This window comes from Columba livia, chromosome 11, assembly GCF_036013475.1.
Source record: "Columba livia isolate bColLiv1 breed racing homer chromosome 11, bColLiv1.pat.W.v2, whole genome shotgun sequence".
NCBI classification, from domain to species: domain Eukaryota; kingdom Metazoa; phylum Chordata; class Aves; order Columbiformes; family Columbidae; genus Columba; species Columba livia.
The window spans coordinates 6,419,505-6,446,447 of record NC_088612.1 but is presented as its reverse complement, the minus strand read 5'-3'; the positions used below and the strand labels follow the sequence as shown (position 1 = coordinate 6,446,447).

General features: G+C 41.1%; 1 protein-coding gene across 29 annotated transcripts in view; it reads left to right on the top strand.

The window, feature by feature from the left end:
• AKAP13 (A-kinase anchoring protein 13) overlaps positions 1–26,943 on the top strand; it is a 213,662-nt gene that overhangs the window by 146,931 nt on the left and 39,788 nt on the right. For 13 of the 29 annotated variants that reach the window (XM_065076595.1, XM_065076593.1, XM_065076589.1 and 10 more), the window contains 7 exons: positions 2,974–3,055; positions 6,892–7,028; positions 13,562–13,908; positions 16,749–16,802; positions 20,273–20,335; positions 22,570–22,753; positions 23,382–23,490. In XM_065076595.1, coding sequence (XP_064932667.1) covers positions 2,974–3,055; positions 6,892–7,028; positions 13,562–13,908; positions 16,749–16,802; positions 20,273–20,335; positions 22,570–22,753; positions 23,382–23,490 — 976 coding nt within the window. The other 16 variants (XM_065076603.1, XM_065076602.1, XM_065076599.1 and 13 more) reach the window with 5 other exon arrangements.

The following is a 26,943-nucleotide window of genomic DNA, read 5'->3' as shown; positions in this document are numbered from 1 at the left end:
CACCTTAAACCTCAGTGTTGCTCTCTCTTTACCTTTTTTTTCTTTCTCTCTTTTTTTTTTTTTTTTTTTTTTTTGAAAAAAAACAGACATTTTCAATACTTGGCAGAGTCACAGGGCAGAGGAGAGAGCTGGCTGGGTAATGGGAAAAATACTCAAATCTTTTTTGAAAAAATGCCAATGTCTATAATGCATTTTCAGTGTATGACTCAATTGGTTCTATTAAAGGAAAAAATAGAATGTTAATTCAGCCTAATATAGTTTATTCTATTACCGATCAACCGATAGACATGAATCTCCTCATATTTTTCTTACTGCTAATTACTGAATAGCATGTTTAATGATCAGTTTCCAATAGTGGACATCCGTACAAATCAGGATTAGTTCCCTTAAACTTGATGGAGATTCATTGGTTTAAGAGTAAGGAGGCTCAATGTGAGGAAGGAGTTAGGTGCAAGCCGATCAGGAGGAGGCAGAATTTGATTTTATATCTGAAATGGCTCATTCCTTTCTTTGTGTGGACTTGAACATATTTGCATTTGTCCTCCGGTATGTGTTCAGGCTCAAACTTTTGCCTTTAATAAAATATAAGACAATGTGCTGCAAATTTAATTCTGTTTTGCCTTGAGATAAAATAATATTAACATGATATTTATTGACATAAGAGGTCTTTTAAGACTAAAAATGATGTATAAATTCTGCAGTGAAGTTTAATTGCTAAGGTAGATCCCACCCAGCCTCACTGAGAACAGAGCTAAGGTAGATCCCACCCAGCCTCACTGAGAACAGAGGGTATCTTTGTCACATTGAAAGAATTCAAACGGTGACCCACTGCCCATGTAACAGTTAAAACTCAACATCTTTATGTCACTTTGGAAAACAAACAAACAAACAAACAAATTGTTTTGAGTATTTGCTTACAAAAGGCTTTGTCAGATTTCAGACTGATACTCTTCTCCTCTCCACCTCTCATTAAATATTTATGTAATATATGTAAAAGGGAAAAGATGGATGTTCAGATGTGTGTGTGCGTTGAGTAGAGGTCAGGGAAGGATGGTATCTCAGATGTATGTATGTATAGGTGGTCTAATGGGGTCTTAGATGAATGTGCATAAAATGCATATGGATGAGCAGAGGCAGCAAGCAACAGGTAGGAAGTATACATCATATCTAAAAGGGGGAGGGACATCCAGGTGGACATACACTGAGGTCACCCTGGTAGAGCACAGGTCTCTATCACTTCTCCTGGGAGACTCTGGCTCATTTTTCCCCTCAGATCTTCTCTGCTTCTTCCCTGTCCCCACTAGCAAGAGCTCCTGAAGGTCACAGCATCCTCACTGCTGGAGGATTTTAAGGGCATGTTGGATTAAGAGCTCTTCGATTACAGTTGAGCCGGACTTGGAGCAGCAGAAAGGGACTAGCTGACCTGTCAAAGGCCCTTCCAACCCCATTTTATCATCACAGAAATATGGAGGAGGACAAAACCTAAGGAAGAAAAATGTGCTGTAGAAAGTAGCTGACAGGTGTGGGGGAGTGCGGTGTGGCGAGCAGGAGGTGAGCGGAGGCGCTGGCAGGAGCCCCTCCAGTGACGGGCAGGGGGACGCAGCCAGACCGGAGAGGAGCAACGGCCAACGACTGCAAATAACAAGTTCCATGATCTCAGCGAGCAAGAGAAGAAGGACGTGGGTCATTAGTCAAGGCAGCAAGTCAGGTCAAGGGTAGGAGAGTCTTGATTTATAAAAAAAATCAAAAGGAAAAAGAAGTGTGTTTCATAACATGGGAGATAGGAGAACGTTGAAGGGATGAGAATCCAAAAAGGGACTGCAAAAACGGAGCAGGATCACAGATGAGATTTGAAGACAGGTCAGAGGAAAAAAGTAAATAGTAAAAATTCTCTGTTTGACAGAGAAAGGGGAAAGGAAATTATTTCAGGAGAGAAAAGGAAAACCAGAGAGAGGGTAGGAGAAATAGTTGGCAAATCAGAGGAAGTCATCCCTTTCAGTAGCTTTCTTTATCTACAACATAACATGTGAAATGCTGTGTGCTGGGGCAGGTCAGGAGGGGAAGCAACCTCTGGATTTAATGGCATGGAACATGGGATTGTCCAGGTGAGAGCTGCTTGTGTTTGACAGTAGAGGCATTCAGCTCAGAGGAACGGCTGGAGGAGAGAGAGCAAAGGGGCTTCCAGAGTCTATCAGCTGTGGACAGAAGCAATGGGAAGTCTATGTTGGATGAGCCAAGGCTTGTGGATAGTCCAGCAGACTCAGAATCAAAATGCTGGACAGCATAACCCAAGTGAGGAAGAGTAAATCAGAGGCGGATGGGGGAGAAGACTGAGAATAGATCAGTCATCCTTCCTGAAAGACTGGAAGTCATGGAGAGGGTGAGATGATAAGGACTGATGTTGAAATAAACCATGTGATGTGTGTTACTGTTAAAAAGGGGGTTCCTGCCATCGTCATCATTTCAGTTTATGCAAACACAAAGTGCTTCTGGTTCTCACCATGACCTGGGCACTTCCCAACTTTTGTTTCCACGTTATCTGAGCACCTTACGATCTTTAAGGTAATTATCTTTAAACTAATATGGGTGGTAAAGAATTGCTATTCTGTGGATAGTGAACCAAGGCATAAAGCAGAGGAGTATCTTTCCTGCAGTCCTGCTACAAATGGAAGTGAGAAATGAAGCCAGATTTCTTCACTCCTCAACTAGTAGCTTAAACGCTGGCTCGTCCTCCCTCTGAACTCCTGCCTTGAGCGGGAGCCACCTTGCAATCATACTTTCCACGGAGAAATAAAGTTTTTGGCATATATTAATGGTTTGTTTAGTGATGCTAAGCAAAGGTTTTTATTATTGGGACAAAATGAAGCCATAACTATGTATCTGCTGGTTGATGCGGGGTGAGGTTGCAGAATAGGCTAACAGGGATGTTAGCGACATTGGCTTTGCTTTGATTTGCTCTGGTCTGTTTTTCAGATAAACCGTGAGAGCTGGTGTTCATTGGAGCCATGTCCCGATTCTTCCCTGCTGGAACGCAAGCGGACGCAGGAGTCTCCAGGTGAGCAGCTCTGGACGAACAGCCCTGCGGTTCCCCTCACCTTTTCTTTCCTTCTTTTTATTCTTATTTTTGACATCCTTACCTCGATGGGTAAAATACATAAACTAAAGAAAATGTGTGATGAATTTGCTGTGAGTCATTTTTAGCACGTGGTTGTAGCACTTGACTTGCAGTGAGCTGTGTGGTGTGTCACCTTCTTTAAGTAATTTTGCATTTCAAGTAGTTCAGTATTTTGATTTTTTGATTTTTTTGTTTGTTTTAAATAAACTTGAAATGTATGATGGGGGCACACACATGGTCTCTGGCAAAAAATTGGAAATTTGAGCTCCTGAATCCATATTTAGATCCAAATCAGTGGCTTAATTTTTATTCTTTTTCCTACTGGAAGTTGCCATGATTTCCAGGCTCCAGGAAGCAGGAAGGTTGCTCAGAGCCATTGTTCCCACACCCTGCCTACCAGCCCTGCATTGCTGGCTGGTGCTTTCTTTCTCTTCCGCTGGGACAGAAGATCTTGTCTGGGCAAGTTTCAAAGAGGAGCTGGTGTCCAAGATAAAGAAAAAAGCATTTTGTTTCATTGAATTTTGCATATTCAAAACAAATAGAGTGATTTATCAGGGCCCTGAATAGTGAGTTTGTTTGGACTGTTCATAGAGAGGACACTGTTTCCCTTGCTCTCATTATGAGCAGGTGTCTTACCTGATTCTTCTTCCATTTATCTAAGAGACTTGAAAGAAAACCAGGGATTGAATCACTGACTGTTGATGCTAAATTCAAACCCAGTCTTTCCAGAGTGTAGTCTAAGAAGTGATAATTTGGGTGTCTGACCCAAGGGGTTTAATCTAGGTAGAAGTTGTAGCTCCCATCAACGTTAAATAACTGATTTTTTATTAAAAAAAGAATAAAATAATCCCATGTTTAGAATAGTCATGAGCAGTGAACAACTATCTCAGGAGTGTTTTACAGGAAAACCTGCAGTGTCACCATGCTGCTTCTTTCCTAATTGTGTCCCCAAATCCCTTGTCTTTTGGAATGATATTTTTACACCGCAGGCAAGAGTTATTGTGCTCTGTTTGGCTGCAGGGTGACGTGCACTCGTTCGACTTGCCAAATGTATGATCATGTATTCATGTGGATCAATATTAGTTACTTATTATCTGATGCAATATCATGCTACAGAAACAGAATATTAATTATATAACCAGGTACCATATATACAAATATATATTAATAATTATAGTAATACCTGTATGTAACGCAAGCACAAAGAGGCAGATTTTTAAGTTGATGAATGTGCCCTCCGGTTGGACTGAAGCAGCAGGAAAATCTCAGGCTCTGCAGGTTCTGGCTTTAGTAGAAATATCATCATTAATCCACACACATCCCTCCCGTTGCACTGCGGTGCTGTACGATGGAGAGAGGGCAGGAAAAATCTGGCAACACCCAGCAGCAATAAAAACACTAGCTGTCGTAACGTGGCTGACTTAAAACTACATAACCTGGTAGGGAATTGGACCTTTTTCACCTGCTGAATAATCCTGCTGAAATCACTTGTAAGCACAGTCCTCAGATCTTAGAAGGCAACTCCAGTAGTTGTAGCTTCTCATTTTCTGTCAATGTTTTTGAAATGAAATGCCTGGTGGAGCAGGGAAGATGTGTAACCATCAGAATGGAGTTGGAGGGCTCAACCCTTTCTTGGAGGGCACGAGGCTTTGGAAAATACACGTAAAACAGTTGCTTGGAACTTTTCTTCCTAAAGGTTTTTACTATGTCGAGGGGTTTTTTTTGCCTCTATATTATATGCAGAAATGTGTTACCATCATCCTTGTATATTTTGCCTGCACCTTCACAGAAGCAGCTTGGGCAGGGGGTGGATGAGGGATGGGAGTGGCGGTCCCCATGTCCTGGCAGTCATGGTGCCCGTGTCCTGGCAGTGCTGTCACCATGGCTGTCCAGGTCACGGGTGTGGGAGCCAGAGCTCAGCTTTGTGCAATGCCTCTGCAGCTTAAAGCAAAGAAAACAAACCCTTGAGTTAACTGATAAAAGCAGGGGAAGAGCCCTCCCCTAACCAACTGAAAATAACGGAGAGGAGGGAAGGAAGAGAGGGTTTGGAAATGAGTTTCTGAGCTCAGATGAGGTGTGGGGGGTGTCCCCATCACTCTGCTCCTCATTGTCCTTCCCCGCTGCTTCACCTCCTCTGTTCCTCCTGCAGAGCCTTTTGCTGCCTCTTGTGATTTGTGATTGGGGCGAGGTATCCGTCCTGTGGCGCATCTGGACCCTCCCCGCTGATTTTCCACTGGAACGTGGCTCGAACCCCTTTGTTTTTCAGACTGGGCTGCGGACATGCTCTGCCGGCTGCCAGCTGGACGGCCGGCACCCTGGCCCGCTCCTTACAGCCTCTTCGTCTCTTCTTTGCTTTTCCCTTTTCTTTTTTTCCCTTTCTCTCCTTCTCTCCCCCCTCCCTTCCCTTTCTCAGTGATGGAAAAGCAGTTCAGATTTTCCAGGTTTGCCGACAGGGGAACAGGGCCGGGGGGTGGCCACGCTGCCTCCGATTAGTGCTTTTCAAATTCTCCACAGTGTGGAAATTCCTCTATGGGGTAATGGGGTTTCCAACCGGCTTCGGTTCCCCCCATGCCCAAAACAGGACAGCCAGGTGCCATCAATAAATGAACTTTATTTCTTCTGACAGTGGAGTCACTCCCGTTGGCTGGGCCGTGGGGCTGTGGCCGGGGTGTTTGATGGCTGCTGTCAGGCGCAGGTTAAGGATGGGGAAGGGATGAGAAAAGGGTGACTTTGAGCTACCCAAACCTATCTTCGTTGGGTTGATTTGTAAGCTGGACATAGCAAAGGGTGGATTTCGTCAGGTGTAGTTTAAGGGTGAACTGACATTTTATTGTCCTGGCTCCTCTCCAGGGAGCTAAACATGTTTTAGATGTGTTTAGCTAGAGCAGGTTGCAAAATAAAACCACTTTTTTTTTTTTCTTTTTTTCTTTTTTTTAATACTAATAATCAGAATATTTTGAGTTAGGAGAAAAGAATGTTCAGTTATTGCCAAAATTGTCATTAATACCTTTGCCTCAAGGCTGAACAAATGAAATGATATACAGGCATTTTTTTATGCAAATACACGTCTGTGAAGGTTTTTGGAAAGGAAAAGCTTTCTCAGTGGCTGTAATCTGTGTCTGTGCTGCTGATCACCCCAGTACAAACAGCTGGAAGCATTTTAGAAGAAAGAGATGTGATATGCTTATATTTCAATGTCAGGCATTATGAAAGCAGAGAATTTTTAAAAAACACATAATGAATCTTAAAGAACGTAAAGCTTGTCGTGGAAGTCCTATTAGTGCTTTTTCAGTGAGAATCGTAGAAGGAGGAATGAAATAAGCATCCCAATATGCATTAAAAGCACCTTGGCATTTAGAGGGAATTGATTCTTTTTAATTGAGAAAGAAAGCAAATATTGTCAAGTTATATTTCTACATTTATTGAATATTAATCTAATTTTGCAGTTACTGCAGTCGATGGGAAACATCCTGTTATGCTCAGTGTGGAGTACCTGATATACGGCGTGTTTATCAGCACCTCAAGATACAAGCATGTAGGGCTCTTTAATGCCGAATTTCTCTTTGCACCATGTATTTTGATGCATTAAAAAGTAGTTTTGAAGTCTTTAATACATTCTTTGAAAATTTACAGGCACAGTTTGGGAAGGTGAACACAATTTATAAAGCTGTGTTTACTGTTATTTTGAATCTTGAATTCACTGAGTATTGTGCGAGTTAAGTGTATGGATACTACAGAAACTTCAGATCGTAACTCTTTCTGCTTTGCTTCTGTAGAATGTGAGAACTTCTTGGAGGATGGGCTGAGTAGCGTCTGTGCCTCGTCACAGGGTGTCCTTAAGAGAGAGTCCGGGAGCGAGTCTGACCTCTTCCCCTTGCCTGGTGATGGGATGGAAGACCTTGTCTTTGGAAAGGTAGGAAAACTTGGCTGGGTTATGGTTAAAAAAACTCTTAAGTCCTGATTCAATAAACCCATACCACAAATGTAGATCATCTTGGTTTCACCAGTGAGTTGGAAACCTGGAAGTGATTATTCTGGAATGGAGTAGACAGGCAGGATCTGGTCCTCTCTTCGGATGCAGCAACATCAGGGATATATTTACTTGCAGCAGAATTACAAAAACCGTGCAGTCCCTGATGTTTAAAAAGATGAAAGCAATTTTGACTGTCCAAAAGTAAATCAGGTGCTAGAGGAACAGTTGAAAAGGTGGATTTTCTTGCAAGGTCATTTGGGATTGCATAGATGGTATGAAAGCCATCTCTAACTCATGTAACAAAGAGCTTTTCTCCAGCAAGCGATGACCTCTGCACTGACACCTTCAGAATCATATACTATAATTCTCAGAGGAACCAGTGTTTTTCTGTAAACTCAGTGTAACTCCCTGGATAGGAAGGAAACACTCATTCTAAATACTTAAGGCCAATTCCAATGAATAGTTTTGTTGCCTAGACGACATACCTCTAGTGCCTTTTTGCGTGCAAGCAGAAGGAGAATGTTTTCAGGTTTGCTTAAAATCAACAACAGAAGTCATTCCGAACCTTAGTCATCCCTGCGCCCTTTGTGTTGCTCAGGGCAGAGGAGGGGAAGGAGGAGTGGGTGAGACCTGAGATAGAGTCAGCTCCTGAACAGAGGACGCTTCCCTTCGGCATCCGCCTTCTGCCACCTGCATCAGGGCAGCCTGAATATATTTGGAGGGTGATTAGGTTCTACTTTAAAAAAAATCAGTTTGCTAACTGATATTTTTATATCAGGACAATTAATTGTCCTGCTAATCGATACTCTCCCTTCTTACCATAAGCAGATGATGAAAAAGCACCCGGAAAGAATATAGTGATGGAGAATCAAAGAGGATGTGAAGATTCCTTAGAGCAGCCGTCACGTTGGTCTCAGCTCCACAAAATCACCCGTTTAGGTTCAGCTCCAGCTCACCTGCTTGAGCAGGCATGGTTTCTGCTCTGAAAATCTAAATTTTGGGAATAGGTTTCACACTTACTTTCAGAGAAATAGAAGTAATGAAACAAAATTCTGTTTGCTTAAATCAAATCAGATGATGGTGAATATTTTCCAGTGGGACGGGAAACACCACAGCCTGGGCTAAGTGATCTCATGTGCTATAAATGAACAGTAAAGTCATCCTTAATTCATGTGGGAGGGCACAGAGCTCACCAGCCTCACCCTTTCCCATCCTACTCTCAAAGTGATGCAGGACCCGGGACTGTGAGAATATAAGACTGTTTGGCAAAGCAGAAGACTGTCTTCCATTTTCTTGTGTAAAGTGACACAAATTAGGACAGGCGACTGCCATTTGAGCCTAATTTAATGCTTATATGTGATGCATGGGAGAAGAGTGCTGTAGGAACACAGTAAATTTTATATTGTACTGAATTTTAGCTTTCTTACATGGAAAATTTGCTTCTCCAAATACAAGAAACAAAAATTAAAACTTAAAAAGAATACGTAGTGCAACATGGTAGGGATGCTGCAGGGCAAAGGAGGAGGTGGTGGGGAAAGCAGATCTTCAGTTGCCAGTGGAGAGAGGGCAGAGGGAGGAAATTATTTTATTTGTAGAAAGGGGATTTCTTAATTTGGCAGCATATGCATTGTTCTTATTATGTGGTGGATTGCAGACTTTGTCTACAAATGGGTTCAAAAGGTTCCTGAGTTGAGTTTAGGAAGTTATTCAAAGCTAATCTCAACCTCAGTTGCTTTTTTTGTCTGCTCTGTTGACTAACTCAATTACTTGTCTCCTTTCACAGAACTTACCTGAGTACCTTTTCTAAAGTTAAGGTTGTTTCTAGAAGGACCAGAAACACTAGTTTAGTGTTGTGGGCTCATTCCTTAATTCAGTCTTTTTTTTTTTACTACTGAGCAAGTTACAAATATTTTTAATAACCACTGCAATAAATGCTGAATTTGGTCTTTATTCTGAAAAATGGTATGAATGTCTTAGTTGTAGTTGGTTAGTTATAAGCCTATTAAATAGAACAACTTCCATATCAAATTGGGAAGAGAGAGAACATGTTTATGAACAAAAAGAGGATCTCAAACCTTTCAGTGTCATGATTACTGTTATTACTAGTCCTGTTCTTGTTTCCCTTTTGTATGGAGCAAGAGTTGAACTTTTGTCTATTAGAGTTGTTTTTTTATTTTATAAATCACTCCTCCTCTGTTAACTGCTTGATATGGAAAGAAATGTAGAAAGAACAAGCCATTGTCTCTTCAGGGTCTTTGGGCTGCTTCTAATAGACATCATTTGAAATTCATAGATTTTAAGCCCTGGATCCGTCCCAGGACCATGAAGAACTGGGATCTGTGGGGTCAGAAAATCTGGCGGTACCTTACGCTGTCCCGGGTGTTTGGTGCATCTCTCATTGCCATCAGTGCCATCTCCTGTGCTTTTGTCCTCTTTATTTTCTCCTCTGAAGAACACACGCTGAGCTGCGTAACATGAGCTGCCAGGTTCAGAGAGCTGTAGCACTACAACCTGAATTGTTTTTTCAGACTTCAGAGGCTGTTGCTGAAATCCAGAAATTGCTTCCAACGTGCGGTCTAAGGCCTCAGCAAAATGTGTTAATTTTTTTTGCGTCAGTGCTTCATTCCCCTGTCCTCGTCATCCTGCTTTTCCTTCTCCGTCCCAGCCAGCCATCTGGGCAGGCTTTGCGACACCCTGCTTCTTGAATGATTAATGCTGCATAAGGTCATTTCTCACAATCATCTGGCAACGTCCTGGGGCGTAGCCCATACGCTTTGCTCATCTTAACTTTTAACCTGCCACCGAAATTCAGTGTTACTGGGAAGTTTTTAGTGTGCCTCTTGGGGAATGATTCAGACAAAAGGCCCATGGGAAGTCAGGAACCCACAGATCACTGTCAAAGGAAAGGGTTTTAGCTCAACTCCTTGAATTGCATGTAATTGCTGCCTTTGTTTTGCTTTGATCAAGGAAATACACGAATATATAAATAATTTGCATTTATTTTTTTCCTAACTATTGTTTCTCTTTAAAAAAAAAAAAAAAAAAAAAATTACACATGCACAAAATAAAAAACAACCATGAAATAAATAAAACAAACCCTAAGGAGTAAAAATTTGGAGAGGCTTTTACGAGGGGAAGACTCCTCCAGTCTAAATCATAAAAATTGCAATAAATAATTAATAGGAGGCCACTATTGAGGTTAATTTTAGGGAGCCATAGGCAAATCCAAATAAAGAATGACATTATATCAAGCCAACCAAAGATGTTCACTGCTTTAGTGTAATGATATGCCAAATAAACTTCAGGATGCCAGGATTTCTTTTTTTATTTGTCTTTTCTGTTTATAAAACACTGTAACACCTTTATTGTCTTTGTGACATGAAAGATCAGGGGACAGAGTAAGTTTGTGTCTCAGCACTTTGTGTGTTGTCATCACAAAGATGATTGAAAGAACATTTTAATGCCACTTATCAAGACCTCCTACAGACTGGAAGGATTTAGCTGCAGAAGTTATCTTATACCCCCCACCATCCTAGTGATTACTCTTATCCCTATTAATGAAGAAGTACATACGAGCTTTCTCAGAAAAGTCTTTTCATGCCTTATCTCATTTTTTCTTAGAAGCTTCTCTCCAAGTACTGTGCCTAAGAGCGAAGAAAATGCCCATTAGTGCATGTCTGTAAAGGCTCTCTTCAGCTTTATGGTTACAATTAAGGGTTGAATTCATCGAGGTGCAATGTAGCAAGCCTAACTTGAACAAATTTAATATTTTTTTAATGTTTTATTTTTCTTGTAGGAAAAGAACACATTAGTGAACCATCTTCCCTAGGCATTGTATTGTCTTAATCAAATAGGACTAAACAGCAATGCATGTTTACTGGCATTTGGCCAGTTAGATGATTTTTTTGCAGAGGTGGCTACAATGTAGATGTTTCTTGGAGGTGTCAGCCCCACTTGGCATTTTGCAGAGTCCTCGCCTTTCATATTAACTATTTTGCTTGGTCTAAAAAATATATATTAATAACAATAACAATAACAATAAACCCACACACATTTAAATTAAGACAGAATAATTTAGCGTAATAAGCATGAGCCACAAGTTCAAGGGAATTATTTCGCGTGTTCTGTAGTCAGTCTGATGCTCAAGGTAAAAGCTAAAACAGATCAAACATATTTCAAATATCTCTTTGAACTGCACTTTACAACAGAAACCCTAAGTCTTCCCTGCTAGGGAAGCGAGTTTTGTTCTGCGTTTTAAGCTAGAGCAGTATTCTCATCTGGGAAATAAAAATCCCTCTTTTTACTCTAATTCCTGCCTATATAATTTGATATTCTGCACTGTTGTCGCTACATTTGCATCCAAAGTTAATGTTTCTAAACTGTCCCATCCTTCCCCTGTACAGCTGGTGGGGAATCTTCTCCTCCTGCTGTGCTGCCCTCATGTCTAACAGTATTTTCCTGTGTCTCAGAAAAGCGAAGCAGACTGTTTCCTCTGCTAAAGGAGTATTATCCATATAATGACTACTTAATTTGTCTGGATTTAAGCAATTCAGTAAGCTCTCGTCACACAAATAGCAGATTATCTTGAACAACGCCAAAAGTCATCAAAAACTTCACCTAACCCTAACCATTTCAGTTCTCTCTTGTTTTAACCTACACCTCCTATTTAAATATGTGTCAAATCCAATACTTTATATTACAGTATGAGTTTACTATTGAAGTATTTACATAAATTCACCCTTAATATTTGACATGCCCTGTCATGAAATGAATGCTTTTGGGGCACATATATCTGTAGCATGTTTTTTAATATTTTGTGTTCAAACTTTGGTATTGTGTTGTGGATATTGTCTTCAATTTTTGTCTGATGGATGGGAGAGGGGAAATAATGTCACAGCATTTATTTCAACCACTTTAAGAACGCTATTGTGTACCTGTTAAACCGAAATAAGAAGAAAAAATAGCCGAACTTGAAATAGGGCTTCTTTCTAAATGGTGAAATGTTTGGTTAGAATACTTCTTGAACACTTCAGTGTCTTTATTCAGTTTACCAAGAAGCTTTTAGTTTACAATGTGTGCTCATTACAAAAAATGCACAGAAAAGCAGAGATGCTGGAGCATTGAATACTGCTGGGCGTGAAGAAGTCAGGGCAGGGGCATCTGAGGTGTGGGCTGCTATGGGGTTTGATGCCCATCTCTCCCTTCTGAGAATGGGATTTTGTGGCCCTTTGGCTTCTGCCAAACAAGAACCGACAGCCTGCAGCTCCTTGAGCTCTCAGCTTCTGCCGAGACCCACCGAGCCTGCTATTTGAAGACAATTAACCGCTGCGGCTTCGCTGAATAGTCTATTATATATGATCTGACAGATCATTCTGCCTATTATTACTTTAAATGATACAGCGCAGGGCTCTGCAGGAGAATAAATTGCAACTTCCCACATCAGTCCCTTGGGGCAAACAGCATTTCAGACTGAGGGTGATGTCGGAGAGATGCTTGTGTGTTTTTCTTATGCTAGCCATGGAAAAACAGAATAAACACAGGCTCTTCTTGGGCTGTAGGGTCAGCATGTGGCTTTTGGCCAAAGAGAACCAGTTTGGGTTCCACTCTACTGCTTTTGGGCCAGGTTAAACCAAAAAATTGCAGTATGACTTGAGACATGTAATACAGGGCGGCTGATCCTATGGAATGATATTTTTCAATTACAGTTGGATTTGAAAAATGCTGCAAACCCTGGCATTAACTTTTTGCTTAATGGAAAGTAGCGGGGTACAGGGATTAAGCTTTTTATTTTTTTCTGTTTTCTACTACTGAATAATTGTCCCTTTTGTGCTGCTCAATGCAGTGGAACAGCATGTTGCGCTTGAGCTCTGAGAGCTACAAACCCATCTCAGGTCCCACAGCAGGGGCTGGAGTTTGTCATCAGGAGTCATGGTGACCCAGATCTCCATCAGTCACTCTCCGTCATTAACACCTAGTAAACCTTTGGTGGTTTTATATTGACTGATAACAGGTTCAGCCAGAAATGGTGAGAGGAGCGGGATGTGCTGTGCAGGATGAAACGTGGAATTGCAGAGAGGAGGGCAGGCAGAGGACCCGAGCTGGGAGCGCAGGGTTACGGCAACTGGGGACCTGTGGGGTGCAAGAGGTTGCTCTGCAGAGCATTTCAACCTCTTTGGAAACGAGAGCAAAAAGTCTTGCTTCTGTGATGTTTAATTTGCATTGTGCTGTCAACTGGGAAGTCTCTCTGCTCATGTGAAATATAAAATACTAGCATTTATTTAAAATGTTAAATGCATTCACTTCACTGGAAGTGTTCAAGATCAGGTTGGATGGTGCTCTGAGCAACCTGATCTAGTGAACGCTGTCCCTGCCCATGGCAGGGGACTTGGACTAGATGATCTTTAAAGGTCCCTTCCGACACAAACTAGTTTATGATTCTACTGCAATATATTTCAAATTCTTCTTTTACACAGCAGCCTGAAGATGAGCAGTCTGCATGCGATGTCACCAGCTCCAGTTCCTCTGCAGATGACACCATATCCCTGGAGAGGAACTCATCCCTGGGCAGCGACACGTCCCTTCCCTTCCCGCCGATGGTGAACTTCGTCCATCCCAAGGACAGGCACAGCCTGGACGGCAGCTGCACCATCATGGTGGCTGCAGAGGGAGGAGAGAAGGAAGAGGAGCTGGACAGTATCACGGATGTGCCGACTCATTCCTCCATCTTACGGAACTCCATGCGGCCGCTGTCGCCTTTCCGTCGACACAGTTGGGGGCCAGGGAAGAATGCCACCAACGAAGCAGAAATAAATCAGAGGAGGTGAGTAAAGAGCTGCTTTGATTTACTTTGTACCCACTCCTGCATATTTATCTAAGCTTAGAGCTCAGCACGCTAAATAGAAAACTGAGGATGTCACCTCTGATTATTTCTTTTTCACTCAAAGGGGTGCAGACAATCTCCTGACATATGTTTGTTTGGTTTTTGTAAATTAACTTTCAGGATTAAAGTACTTAATACCTGCAGTATGCTTGAGCTTTCCAGAGCGAATGGAAATACCTTGGGACAAGTCTTTCATTTGAACTGTCGCCACCCCTTTCGATACAAAGGGCTTTGTTAAAGGAATTATTGGAGTGTTAAATCACTTTGTCCACAAAATAAACACCACTGTTATTGCTTTTATTGTATTAAGTGAGAACACAGGCACCAGGGTTTTAAAAAAAGATGCGGAGGCTCCTCATTTGACGTAGTGGTGAGACCAGTAGTCCCTGTTTCACAGAATTGGCTCCACCTCAGTCTTTCATGGGCAGAAAGTCCACCTAACTAAGCATCAGTGTCCCCAGTGGGGCCTGGGAAAACTCAAAACGAAGATTTTTCCTTTTGTTCTTTCAGAAGATCCAAGAGGGAGAGGTCTAACAGCCACCTGAGTGTGTAAATGCTGGTGCCAGGTGCCTGTGGGAAGCAAAGGTCCTCAGCTCCTCACCTCCGTGGGCAAAAAGATGAAGGACAATGCACATCAAGAAAGTATTAACAGTTGGTGTAAGGTTCCCCACCATGCTCTGCACCATTCAGCATCTGGGCTGCTGGATGCTTGGAGTCAAACCCTGTGTGTTCTGAAACCAGTGGAGGTTTGGCCAGTGTTTTCAATATGTTTTAATGCCTTCAGAGCTGCAGTGCCCAGTTGTTTTAGCAGAGTCAGCGTGCTATATCCTCCCATCCAACACTGAAAAACATTCAGGACACTGGAAGTAATACAGGGTGAAAGATTATTATTATCATCATCATCATTTACCCTTACCACCTTTGTGGGCTTCATTCATGGTCCCCAGGTGATATTTAAATAAATTAAGTAATACCTATGTTTTTAAAGCTACAAAAGAGTCAGCATAAGGTATACTTGCAGGTTTATGATAGAATGGGTCCATAAGCTTAAAAACTCATTTAGAGAGATTCCTTTTTAAGCATAGGACCTGTTATGTAAGGATTTCTGAGGGTAGTAAACTGTATAGCTGGCAATTACTGCTAACAGTTGACAGATGAGGTTAAATTCTTCTGCGTCAGACTTTGGAGGCTGTTTCTGATATGGGAAAATGCATTCTTCGTAAATGCAAGGAAATTTGAGTTAAAGGAGCAGTAATTATTCTCATATGTTCTTAGATACAGCTGCTGGTACATAAGGGTAGCTGTCACATAGGTTAATTAAAAAAGAACAGCTGAGTGGGTCTCAGATGATGATTTAGTTCCTGTTTGGCTTTATGTTTCTGTTAACAAGGGAATTTGGATTATTTTGTTTTTTTTCTTTCTTCTTTGTTCTTTTCATACATGGCTGTTGTCATGTTCTGATTGTGGTTGCTTAGTGAGCAACAACAAATAGCGAGGAAGTGAAGCCCAAACAAGTGACTTTCATACAAATCAGTTAAATTTGCGGTGTTTGCTTATTCATTTATTTCATCTGCTGTACACACTTTTTCCATTTAAAGGGGAAAAGCCCTTACTGTAACTTGACTTTTGCAAACCTTTGAAGTGAAGTAACACGGAGCACAAGCCTTAGCTGAGTTTTGACCTGCGCCGCTCCCACTACCCTTGTCAATGCTCCCCCTCCTTCTCTGGGCACCCGTGGCAGTTTTTTGAGCAGGCTGTACTCACTAAATGAGCAGAAAATGAACCAAATAAAGAGTAATTGCAACCAAAACCAACCCAAGGATTAGAACTGGGCTGTGCAGCTGAGAAAAGGAATGGGGTGACGGGCCGCACGGTCAGCTGAGCTGTAAGAGGTGCCTCCATCCACACCATAAATAGTCTTTCCCCCGACAGCAGAGGTAGCAAAATCAATTTTCAACAGAGCTGCTGATACAGGAACCCAAGGAGCCTACAGGAAAAACAAGAAAAAATTTTTAAAAAAATCAGTACTTTGTAGGATTTGGTCTTTTCCAGCATTACATGTTTTCTGTTTGTAAGAGGGATGAGCATAAAAGTTCATTCACAGAAAAGATCAGAAAAAATGTAATCGTGTTAAATAAAATGTGAAAACATGCTCAGTTCCCCTCCACTTCCCCTCTTTCGTCAAATGCACTTCACCAATAATCCTCATGTCTACATTTTGCTATTAAAAACACAAAGAAAACTAACAAGGCTGCCACAAAAGGGTGTTCATCCTTCAGTTAATTCCTGACATTCATGGCGGATTTGAAATGCCTGTCTTTCAACAATGATGCAGTGTTTTTAACGTTTGGGTCCAAGGAAAGAAGCAGCAGCATTTTTCACTGATGGATTAAGAACTGCAAAACTAGAGCTGGTGTTAATCACAGTTGCTAACAGCTTCTGTCAAACAGTTTGGCCTTATCTAGACTTTAAACTGACCTGGCTTTGGCAGCAGCTACGTTGCAATGTGATCAATACCTGTGAAACTTTCTTTCTGTACATTAAAAATTTAAAATAAAATCAACCAGCAACAAAAAAAATCACCACAAACAGAAAACAGATTTATTTCTAAGAGAGAAGGAAAAGAGAAACTCATTACTTCCTTTAGTATTTAATTTTCTGTTTTCTCTATACGTCCATTCCCTCTGTTATTCATATGTTGGGGATATTATTCCTTCAGCTGCCATTTGTTCATTTTTTTCCATTCAAGCTGCTGACCACTCTCCATGATTCATTTTCAGTTCAATGCGAGTTCTGGGGGATGGTATAAAGAAGCCTCCCATTCATAGGAGAAGGTACAAAGCCAAACGTGACTAACTTTTGCATTTGAATGTCTACTAACTCCATCCTGTCATGTTAGTAAACCTGTAGTACCTCTCAAAGAGTTGGGGTTAGAGCTGTGCATCCTACTTGGCTGCTTTCCATCTCCAGTCTGACCCAGGGCAGTTTTGCTGACCCACAGAGCATTTTTTCAATGATAATAACTTGGAGAAATCTCAGATGTCATTTTGTTAGGTTTTGCCACAGGTAAGATTTGGCATTGTATTAAAGAGCATGTGCATAATTTGGATTTAAAGCACATCAGAGACTCCTGCCAAGACTTGCAGGAAGGTAACCTGGGGAGGGGATGCATCAAACACCATCTCAGAGTCAGGGGATATTCTGCAGATCTGCAGCTGATTTAATTAAATGGCTTTAATTTTGCTCTTTTGCTGTTTTTTGAAACCATCCTCCTAAAAGAATAGAAAATAAGCTCTTTTTTCTTCTGTACAGCAAACTTTCAGTTCCTCATCCATCTTGCAGATATGCATTTTCACTCACATAGCCTTTGTGTCATCTATTAACATATAAAATAGGACACTTAATTTTTGACATAGCAGACATGTGGGCTGTCCACACTTATACATTTTTAGGCTAAAAAAACCAGAGAGGTTTAACCTTTCGCTTTCAGTGGTTCATCCTCTTCTCATCTCCCACCGCTCGCTGCCTCTCCTCCTGTGGCAGGTTAACTCAGGATTTTGCTTCCCTTGAAATGGATGGGGTTACATGTGTGCGGGTAAACAAACTACCGTATTTCCAAATTGTTATAATGTTAAAAAACATTTACATGACTGTAATGTATGTTATTATATAACATACATTATAAATAATAATATTATTATATAATAATGTAGTGTGTGTATATATTCATTACCATCAAATGTTACGACCAAAAAAGTCACCACGCCTTACCATGCGTCAGCATAAATGAAGCCATATGAGCAGGACTGAACCGTTCAAGAGAGGGCTCTTAAAAAAGAATTGCAAACAAAAAAGGGGGTACAAGAAAAACCATGCTTTTTCACTTCTACGAAGCCACTTTATTTGCATCGATCTGTGCTCTGGAGGAGGAAGTGCATCGCTTGTCTCCGCAGCTCATGCAAATGAACATCTTTTTACCAGTTGTCTGTTAATACTCACACAGCTCCTACAGAGGAGCCTTGAGTCATAATATCCTGAAACACTGAGCTTACACGTAGAATAAAGAAAATGTCTCAAATAGGCAACCTAAAATACCTAGTCATGTCTGAAGTGCATGGTAGTTTTTTCATAAGCATTCTCTCTTATTCTTTTCTGGCCTCCCAACCATTTTGATGTCACCCTTTCTAACCCCAGTTGCAGAGCAACTGCCTGAAACTAATTCCAACAGTTTCTGCTCTCCCACAAGGCCGATGTATTAATATATAATATCTCTTTCCATCTGCTCCAAGTCTTCTTCTGTAAAGGGGTTTTGCATGCTCTACATTGATCTTGTTTTTATGGTGTTGCCAACAGATGTGGGTGGCTTCTCAGCAGGACTGTAATTCTATAGGACTCTGCCCTCCACAGCCCTTGCCAAGAGGTCTTTATCCTCCTCTGAGACATTGCCACCACTGCCAGGCTTCCTCCTACATGTGTGCATGGCTCCTCTTCTTCTCTCTCCTCTTTTCTGCCTCCCTTCTCTGCAGTTTCAGCATTTGGGATTGTAACTGTAGCATGGCAATGGTCATAGAACCTGGTGTAAATGTTACATAATTTCTTTAACAAGGAAAGTCCTCTGTCCTTCAATTCTTAAGTGACCACACAAGAGTTACTGACTTTTGCAAACAAGTCAACATCAGCATCACTCCAAGGGTCCACCAGGCCCAGCAGTCTTGGAGCCCCAAGCAGATGGCTGGGGGGAGCACAAAGAGAGGAACCATGTCTGGTATCTTCCTTGGGATACTTTCTCAGTCTCTAGTTACCACTGGGTTGGTTTTACTGACCACCCTGGGGGACTGAACCCAAGCCTGCAAGTGCATACTGAGCTGTATGATGGAGTTGGGCTTGCTGTGGCCAGCACTTGGTTATTTTATGGTCTCAACCAAATATTCAGTCAGTCTGTCCCTCACTAATACTTCCCTCTGCCACCATGGTTTAGTTGGGTGATGAAGTACCTGAAATATTGGCATGTTATGGGGAAGTACATCTTCTTGAAGAATGCGGGTGAAGCACACCTGGAGCTTTGGGGTGCAAGCACAGGTACTTCAGGTGTGTCCTCACCCAATTAACACCTTAATAAACCCGGTAGCAATTATCTGAACTCCACCATTGAACATGACCGTCAAACCCTTCCTGAATGTCTCCAGTGTTGTACTGTATGTGGGAACTATACAAGGACTTGGCATGGGATGATGCAGTCAGTGGCTTTAAACGTTCCTCTGTGCCCTCTGAGGTTTCTGGCACTCACAGATCCTGGCCCAGGGATGCTTACAGCTTGTTCTGCCCTTTTTGGAGGCTCCTGGCCTGGAGCAAAGCATGCTCTGGCCTTGTCCTCTCCTAGGTGGATCACAGGCAGGACTTGTGCAGTGCTGCTCTGGCACATCTGTGCTGATGCAAAATTCCCTTCAGACAATGTATCTTTCCTGGACAGCTTTTCCAGGATTTAGGGGTCCTTTATATGCCATAGCTGACAAGAAGATTGATTCCTCTGTGTCTGCAAAACCTGCAATTGGGCCATGACCTGACAGAGAAAAAAAAATAACAAAAGTGGTATTTGAAAGGACAACCAAAATATTTGCATTTTGTATTTGCATTTCTTAGTGCAACTTGGGACTCTCTTGCGGTATGGGAGATGAAAGGTTTTCTAGTCAAAGTACTTATTTGAAGGACTTTGGTTTAATCTCAAGTTGATAGTAAGACAAGCCTGATTTTTTTTCTTCTAGCCTCTTTTACTGATTTGCTGTGCAGCATTTAAGAACGTAATTCTCCTCTTACTTTTCCAAGTATGGCCTGAGGTTATTAATACTTATATGGAGGAGACTTAAATTATTAAATATCTGTAAGGAGTTCTTTTTCTGATCTGGGGATGAGAGATACCACAAAAATACTAATCATTACTAACACAAGAGCTGTGGTTGATTACATATGTAAAATTGGATTTGATGTGTTTCAGTCTTGTTTTCCCCAAAAACATCCCTCCCCACAAGGAGTAGTTTCTCCCGTACACTGTGTACTTGCCAATGGGGGTCGATTTGGGGGAAGCATGGGCTGTCCTGCTGCCTGCTCAGTGTAACCTCAGTCCCTTGAGGCACTCTGCTGTGTACAGGCAGTCAGAAATATATATTAGTTACTGCATTATATCTGAGTTTGTTTGGGTTTTTTTTTTAAGATATGCAACAGTGAGAGTCTTTTAACATTCCCCTGTTCCATAACAACCCAATAATCACAGCCCTTTTCCTTTCTTTGCCTCTTTTGATGTTCCTAGTTTGAGCTGGTGTCCCTCTGGTGTACAATTCATTGCCATGGGTCCTGACTTTACTTGTAGAAGGTATGGTATAAATAAATGTGCAGCAGCAGCAAAGGAGCACTGCAAACACCCTGTCATGAGCTTTTTGTACATCGTCTTTTCCACTGCTGCTCTGGCTGAAGCGTGCACGTGTTTGTTTGCTTCATCTGCTTTTTCAGCAATTAGTCTTGGGAGTGGGTTTTCTGAACTGGTGTGCAGGTGAAGGTGGGGGCTGCTTTTCACTGGCCTCGAGTGTTAAAGAAGCTGCACTGTTGGTTTGAGCTGCTCTGTTCTGTGATGATTTTAAGGTGTGTGTTTTTTCTGCAGAAATGATCATAACAATAATTGTGACAGCCAAAGAATCAAAACGAGAGTTAATGTGATTCAACGCTGCTTTGTTCTGGACAGATCTCATAAAGGATTTAAGTTCATACAGACTTGCTCTTTGTAAATTGAAAGATGTGATTTCTTCTTCAAAGAGGCTAATCATGTAAAGCTTTCTGTAAAAAACTAATCTGATAGCCACAGATCAAAATTTCCCAGGCATTTAAGTCCCAGAGTTGGAACTGATGCTTGCAGGTCAGATTTTTACCTGATATTGTATATTAGCATAACTGGAAGCCACTCTCCCAGATTTTAGAGCTTCCAGTTTCTTCTGGCAGTTCTTGCTGGTTGTGGGTAGAACTGTCGAGCTCTTTTTCTGAAGAGTAGATACTGAGAAAGAAGTCAATCTGTCCTTCCTATTACAGACTTAATTACATTTTGTCTGTATACCCCAACCAACAATTGCAGGCCAGTATTACCAACTGCTGAGTATTTAATGGGCTATTTAATATTTGCAGGTTTGAGCTGTTTGTGTCATGATAAATGACATGATTTTTCTTCTGCACTATCTAATGTCATTGTTATCACTTTGGGATGCAAGGAAAATACGTTTCTCTGTTCTAAATGATCCATAGAAATGGGACTGATTTCTCTTTGCAGGTGTTTTAGAATAAAGTTCAGAATGCCTGCTATTGATAGACAATGTTGCGTTAAAATTTTCCTAAAGCAGATTAAATTGTAAATGCCTCAGTCAGTCTTCTTTCTCATTAACTAACGTGAAAAAAGTCTTTTAAAAAATAACTAAATCTTATTTAAGGCTTATTGCAATTTTTGCTTTGAAGGTGCATATTTATCAGCCACTTAATGCTTCTAAAGCGATGAAGAACATTAATTGCTGATATGCAAGTCTACCTGAATTTAAAGGTCCTCTCGCTGTTTAAATAATCTGTACAATCTACAGTGTGTATTCCCTTTCATTTGCTTATATGTTAGCTTGTTGGCCACTTAGATGTCATGATTAGCCTCAAGTTGGGATATATATCGAGGGCTGACCTTGTTTCAAGAGAGCAGGACTTTGTCTGCATAAAACCAAACATTAGCCCCAGAGTTGTGCAAGTGTACCAGGAGGTGAATCCGTAAAGCTTGCACATTAACCCAAATTGGTATTGCAGTGGGTTTATTGATGCTTGGGCATGAGGAGCAGGAGAGTCAGAATATCACGTCCAAGATACATCAGATGGAAATAGTCACATGTGAAAGAGGGGCTGTTTTGTACAGGTGAGAAGAGAGTGTGCTTCCTCAGCAAATGATGAGACAGGATTGATTGGCTAATGGAGACATCATTTATACAATTAAAAAAAAAAAGCTTTAGTGGGCAGGACATTATGAGTGCTGAAGCTTTGTGCAGTGGCAAGTGCTAAATAGGTTCAGAAGATGTGTCAGCAGATGAACATTACACACAGCCCACAGCTGATTTTGTGGCTGAAGGGAGGGTTGTGGTACAAGACAGAGAGCACCATGCTATACAGGGTAGTTTAACTTGGGTAATTTCTAGGCGGAACCTAATCAAAAGCTAACAAATGGAATATGTAGAAATATCAAAATGTTTAGAAGAGGTGTTTCTAGATTTTCCTGGGCACTGTTCAAGAAGAAGGAAAAAAAAAAATAGTGGGAAAGCCCATTGACCCGGAGTTTGAATGTTGATTCTCAAGCAACTATTGTGTCCCATTAGAGACACAAATATGCTGCCATATTTGTTATTGAAAAATAGGAATCTCTCCACTGCTATCAGCACTTGCTTATTGAGAAGGAGCATGCTGAGGAATAACATCAGTGTTTCCCTGGACAGTTCAGTTAGTGACAGCCTTGTATTTTACGCTTGAAGATGGTATGTGCTGAAAGACATCAGTCTCAGGGTTCGTCAGGATCTAACCTCCGTGATTTCTCTTCAGTTACAGCCTAGAAGGCCTTGCTGGAGACTCTGGTGAGAAAAAGAAGCCTTCTACAAACTTGGAGGCTTCTTCTTTGAGCTCCAAAGACCTCAGCCGGAGTCGGCTTGCCAGCAGTCAGTGTGGGTCCCTGGTCTTACTCACTGAAGAACTGGAGCAAGGGGAAATCAGAGACTACGACCACCAGGTAAAGTAGTCTGAAATGTTATAAATACACTGGATTTCTGAGTTTGAAGTTTCAGCCATAGTATTTTCTGGCTTTATGACAGAATCATTAGCCAGACAGTCTGTTTGCCTCACGGAGCTACTGCTGTACACCAAGGTAGTAAACGGGTCTTACAAGATCTGGCCTGTGGGAACTGTTATGTCAAGTCTCTCATGGCTCCTCTTGCTCTGAGGAATGGTATTTTTGGGGAACACACTGCTCAGCATCAGATTTTTTACCATGTCAAACCACAGTCTGGTTATGCTGAGGAGTTGGAATCACTGTGGTAATTTCAGTGACCGTCAGGCAATTAACAGTATCCATCTCATAATACCTTTCAAGAATATCAAGCAGACAGTCTCTCTGTTTGTTGCATGATTAGTTGTCTTCCACTTAAAAGACAAAACAAAATGTTGCATTTCACCTGTGTGACACTGCTTTTGTAGTCTTCGCATTTCTCACCTATTACCTCATACCGGGATCATTTCAAGTTCCCACTGTTTGAAAGTGAGAATTTGAGTAAACATGAGCACTGAACTGTGATCTGAAGTTGGGATAGTGCTGTCGTGCTTGACATATTTGCTCAATGTGGTTAATTTCTGTTCTTCAGATGCATCAAACGTCGCAGCCACAAGGATTTAATTTCTGTTCTTCCGCTGTTTCATCTCCACTGACCAAATCTATGTCTCTAATGTCGATTAGTAAACCAGTGCTGGACAGTGAGTAACGCAATTTTCCCTTATCCTTATCCACTCTGTCATCTCTGTTACTAAGTATAATTTGCTAACTCCCCAAGGCAGAATTTACTAGTACCTGCTCTTGCTTTCCTATATTATGTGAAATATATGTTTCACTGCTGCATGGAATTTCAGGTGGAAAGGCAGAACTTGTTCAATTTAGATCCATATTTTATTTCTCTCCAGTGTTAGAGAAGTTCTTCATCAAGCTAAGGCGGTCTATTTCCTAACACCTAGTGTTTCCAGTTCTGTTGGGTGTCTTTTGTTTGTTTGTTCTTAATTAGAGTACTGGTGCAGAAACTGTGATTTATGGAGTTTCTTATTTTTTTAAAAAAGTTTGAATTTTACATCCTTTCAGCATTTCTTCCTTTGATGTGGAGGTAAATTTCACTTCAGATCTTGTTTTCCTACTTCAAGATTTTTTTAACATTGAGGTATGGAAACTTGAGAATCCATGTCTTGGTCTCCTTGAGGGAGTTTGTGTCTATTTATTTTGACTTAAATGTTTTGGGGTACTTGAGTATAATTTATTGAATTTATCTCAATCCTGGAGAAAATAATAACAGATGATTAGGGTGAAAATTTTCAGTTTTGCTTAATTGAAACGATAACAAGCACTTAATTTTGCAACTTGACTGAATTGATTCTTTCAGCTGAAAAAGTCATTCAGAAGGCTGCAGCTGCATGTGCTTAGGAAGGGTCATGTTACCCATGTTTTCATTTTATTATTTGCCAACCAGAAACTGTATTGACATTTCAGATTACGTCTTGTCAATGAGTGATGGTCTCTGATCTTTTCCTCTTTATTAACACGCTTCTTCCTTGCAAAGCTGAACAAGGGAAAGGTGCTTTTAAAGAAGGTGTTTTATTCATTTATGAGGCTTACTGGAGGACGCTCACAGAGGCTGTGCTTTGTAGGAGATGTTTTTAAGTTCTTCACCTTTGTTATTTCATTATTAATAAGCATGTGGCCTAATGGACATGTCCCCCAGCCACAGTAACCAAAACACTGTCCCATCTGAAAGACAGGCTCTTGCTTTGTGTCGTGGTGTCTTTCCTCCTTGAGCTGAAGGCCTTTGGGGGTTTTTGTGTGTTTTTGTTTGGTGTTATTTTTTTTTTAAAAAAAAACATTTATTGGCATTGCATCCAGTTGCTAACCAAACACCATAAATAACTCAGCTAGCCCCCAGAAAACAGACTCTTGGAGGCTGAGAGAGCCGGCCGGCTGAGGCTCGTCTCCCTCTCCCTTGACGCTTTGCTTCAGGCCCGTGGAGGATTTGCGCCTACATCTTGGAACCAAACAACTTGCCGCCTTTCTGTTCTTCTCTGTCTTATGACCCACGTTAAAAACGCAATCAAGGCCTGAGCTGTTGGTAGACAGGTTTGATTATCCCATCATCTTCTAGAGTTAGACTACAAGGAAAAGGGAAGATGTACAAAGCAATCTAGAAGGGCAGGGTTAGTCTTCTGATTTGAGGTGGACGTGAGTTTTGGACACTAAAGTTAAAAATGACTAACACATCCGTGTGTTTTATTTTCTCAGTAGTTAATTTGCAACACCTCAGAAGTGCCTCATTTTTGTAGGGAGGTAGTTTCTGAAATTGAATGCATTTGAGGCAGTTGATGTGAGTGTGCAAGAGGATTACTCCCCTTGAAAATTTAGGTCACTGATTCTTTTCCCAACTCTGACACTTTCATGACTTCAGATACTTCATTAAATCACTTTCCTCAGTCACTTTGATAGAGGAATAGTGTTACCAGAGTTGTGACCATAAGTACTTGTGAACCAGCTTAGTGCCTTTTACAAGAAAGTCTCAGTGTATAAACTCCCTTGTATCACCTAGGTTTGACATTCATGTTATTGCAGCAGAATACTTCAGAGTTATGCAAGAATAAATCCTTGATTTCATGGAGGTGAATTCTAGGAAAACCTTAATTCTTCATTCTACTTGCATAATTTTGTGGTAAGTGTTGGAAAGAAAAAATTGCTGATCCCTGCAAATGTGTCTGAATGGGAAGGAAGCACCATGTTCTGCACAAAAGCTTCAAAAACTGAGTCAAATTTAATAAACATATGGAGGGCTTTCTCTTACTTATTTTTTTGTTTATTCTCATATGTACTGAGACAGGAGTAATTTCCAAGACTGAGTTTCTAACCCACACTCCATCTGATGTCTCAGATGTTCCAAGAGCTGCTTCAGCCATTCACAACTATTAATCCTTCAGCATTTTATAGAGGGAGGTCACAAGAGCTGTTGGCTGGAGTGCTCAAAAGACTGCCTTGGGCTTTGGAATAGCAAGTTTCCAGTGTGGAGCATTGTTATAAAGCCAGGAACTGCTATAAATAAAACCACTGAAATGGAAGTTGAATTGAACTGTGCTGGAGGAGGTGGTTCTATTTACAGTAAAGTATTATTGTTCATTTTGACTTTCAGTCTAAATAGACAGTAGACTACAGAAGAAAGCAAGCAGTGTTGGCTAGTCATGTCCTTCAGGTCTTGGACACTAGCACAACTCCTTTGAAAGGCAGTCTAAACAAAATCAATGCATGAATCTTCCTAAGAATTCTTCAATTTAAATGCCTTTCATTGGGTCCCTCTAGGGTTATTCTGCTTACATTGGAAAAGCATGCACATAACTTTGGTCAGATTGTCTCTAGGCGATTGCCATTTAAGACTAATAGCTGAAGGAAAATTTCAGGGGAGTTTGCTTTGCATTGCTTGCATTGCATTGGATGTTTCTCACATAGTATTTTTAAATTCTGAATTCAATTCTGGGGTACAATATCAGCAATACAAAAATTCTATTTGCATGTGGCTGAAAGGCTATGTTTTATTGAAAGGGAGTAATAATTGCTACTTCTTTCTCTCCAAAGTTTAATACTGATAAAGTCTTTAGCCTCTTTTCCCTGCTATGCAAGCAAATTGATTTATCTGTGCCATGGAATGACTTAAAAGTGCCTAAATATATGCACAGAAGATGTTTAATATGGATGCTTAATGTTGGCCCCTTAGGTCAGACCTGTCCCAGGGCCAGAGTTTCCCAAGCTCTGTCCCAGTCATCTTTCCTGAGGACACTGATGTACTCTGTGAGTGATGGGTATCCAGCAACCTGACACTGGTCAAGTCAAAGCTCAGAGATTTTCACCTGTACTTGTACAATGAGAAGTTTTGGGCAATGTAACCCTTGAGCATCTCTATAAGAGGCTGTGTAGCAATTTCAGTTCACAGTGGCTAGTTGGCTCCTACCTCTCTTCAGAGAAGACTGTACTTACAAAGAATTGTTGCAAAGCTGTTGCTATGCAAGAGCTGCTCTTAAAAATAAATTATTTTAAAACAGGATTTACAGTAAAACCTCTTAATTTGCAAAGTTTGCTGATGGAGGGTATGACCGAATAGCAGGGATTCCTGGAAAAGTGCACAGTACTGCAAGATA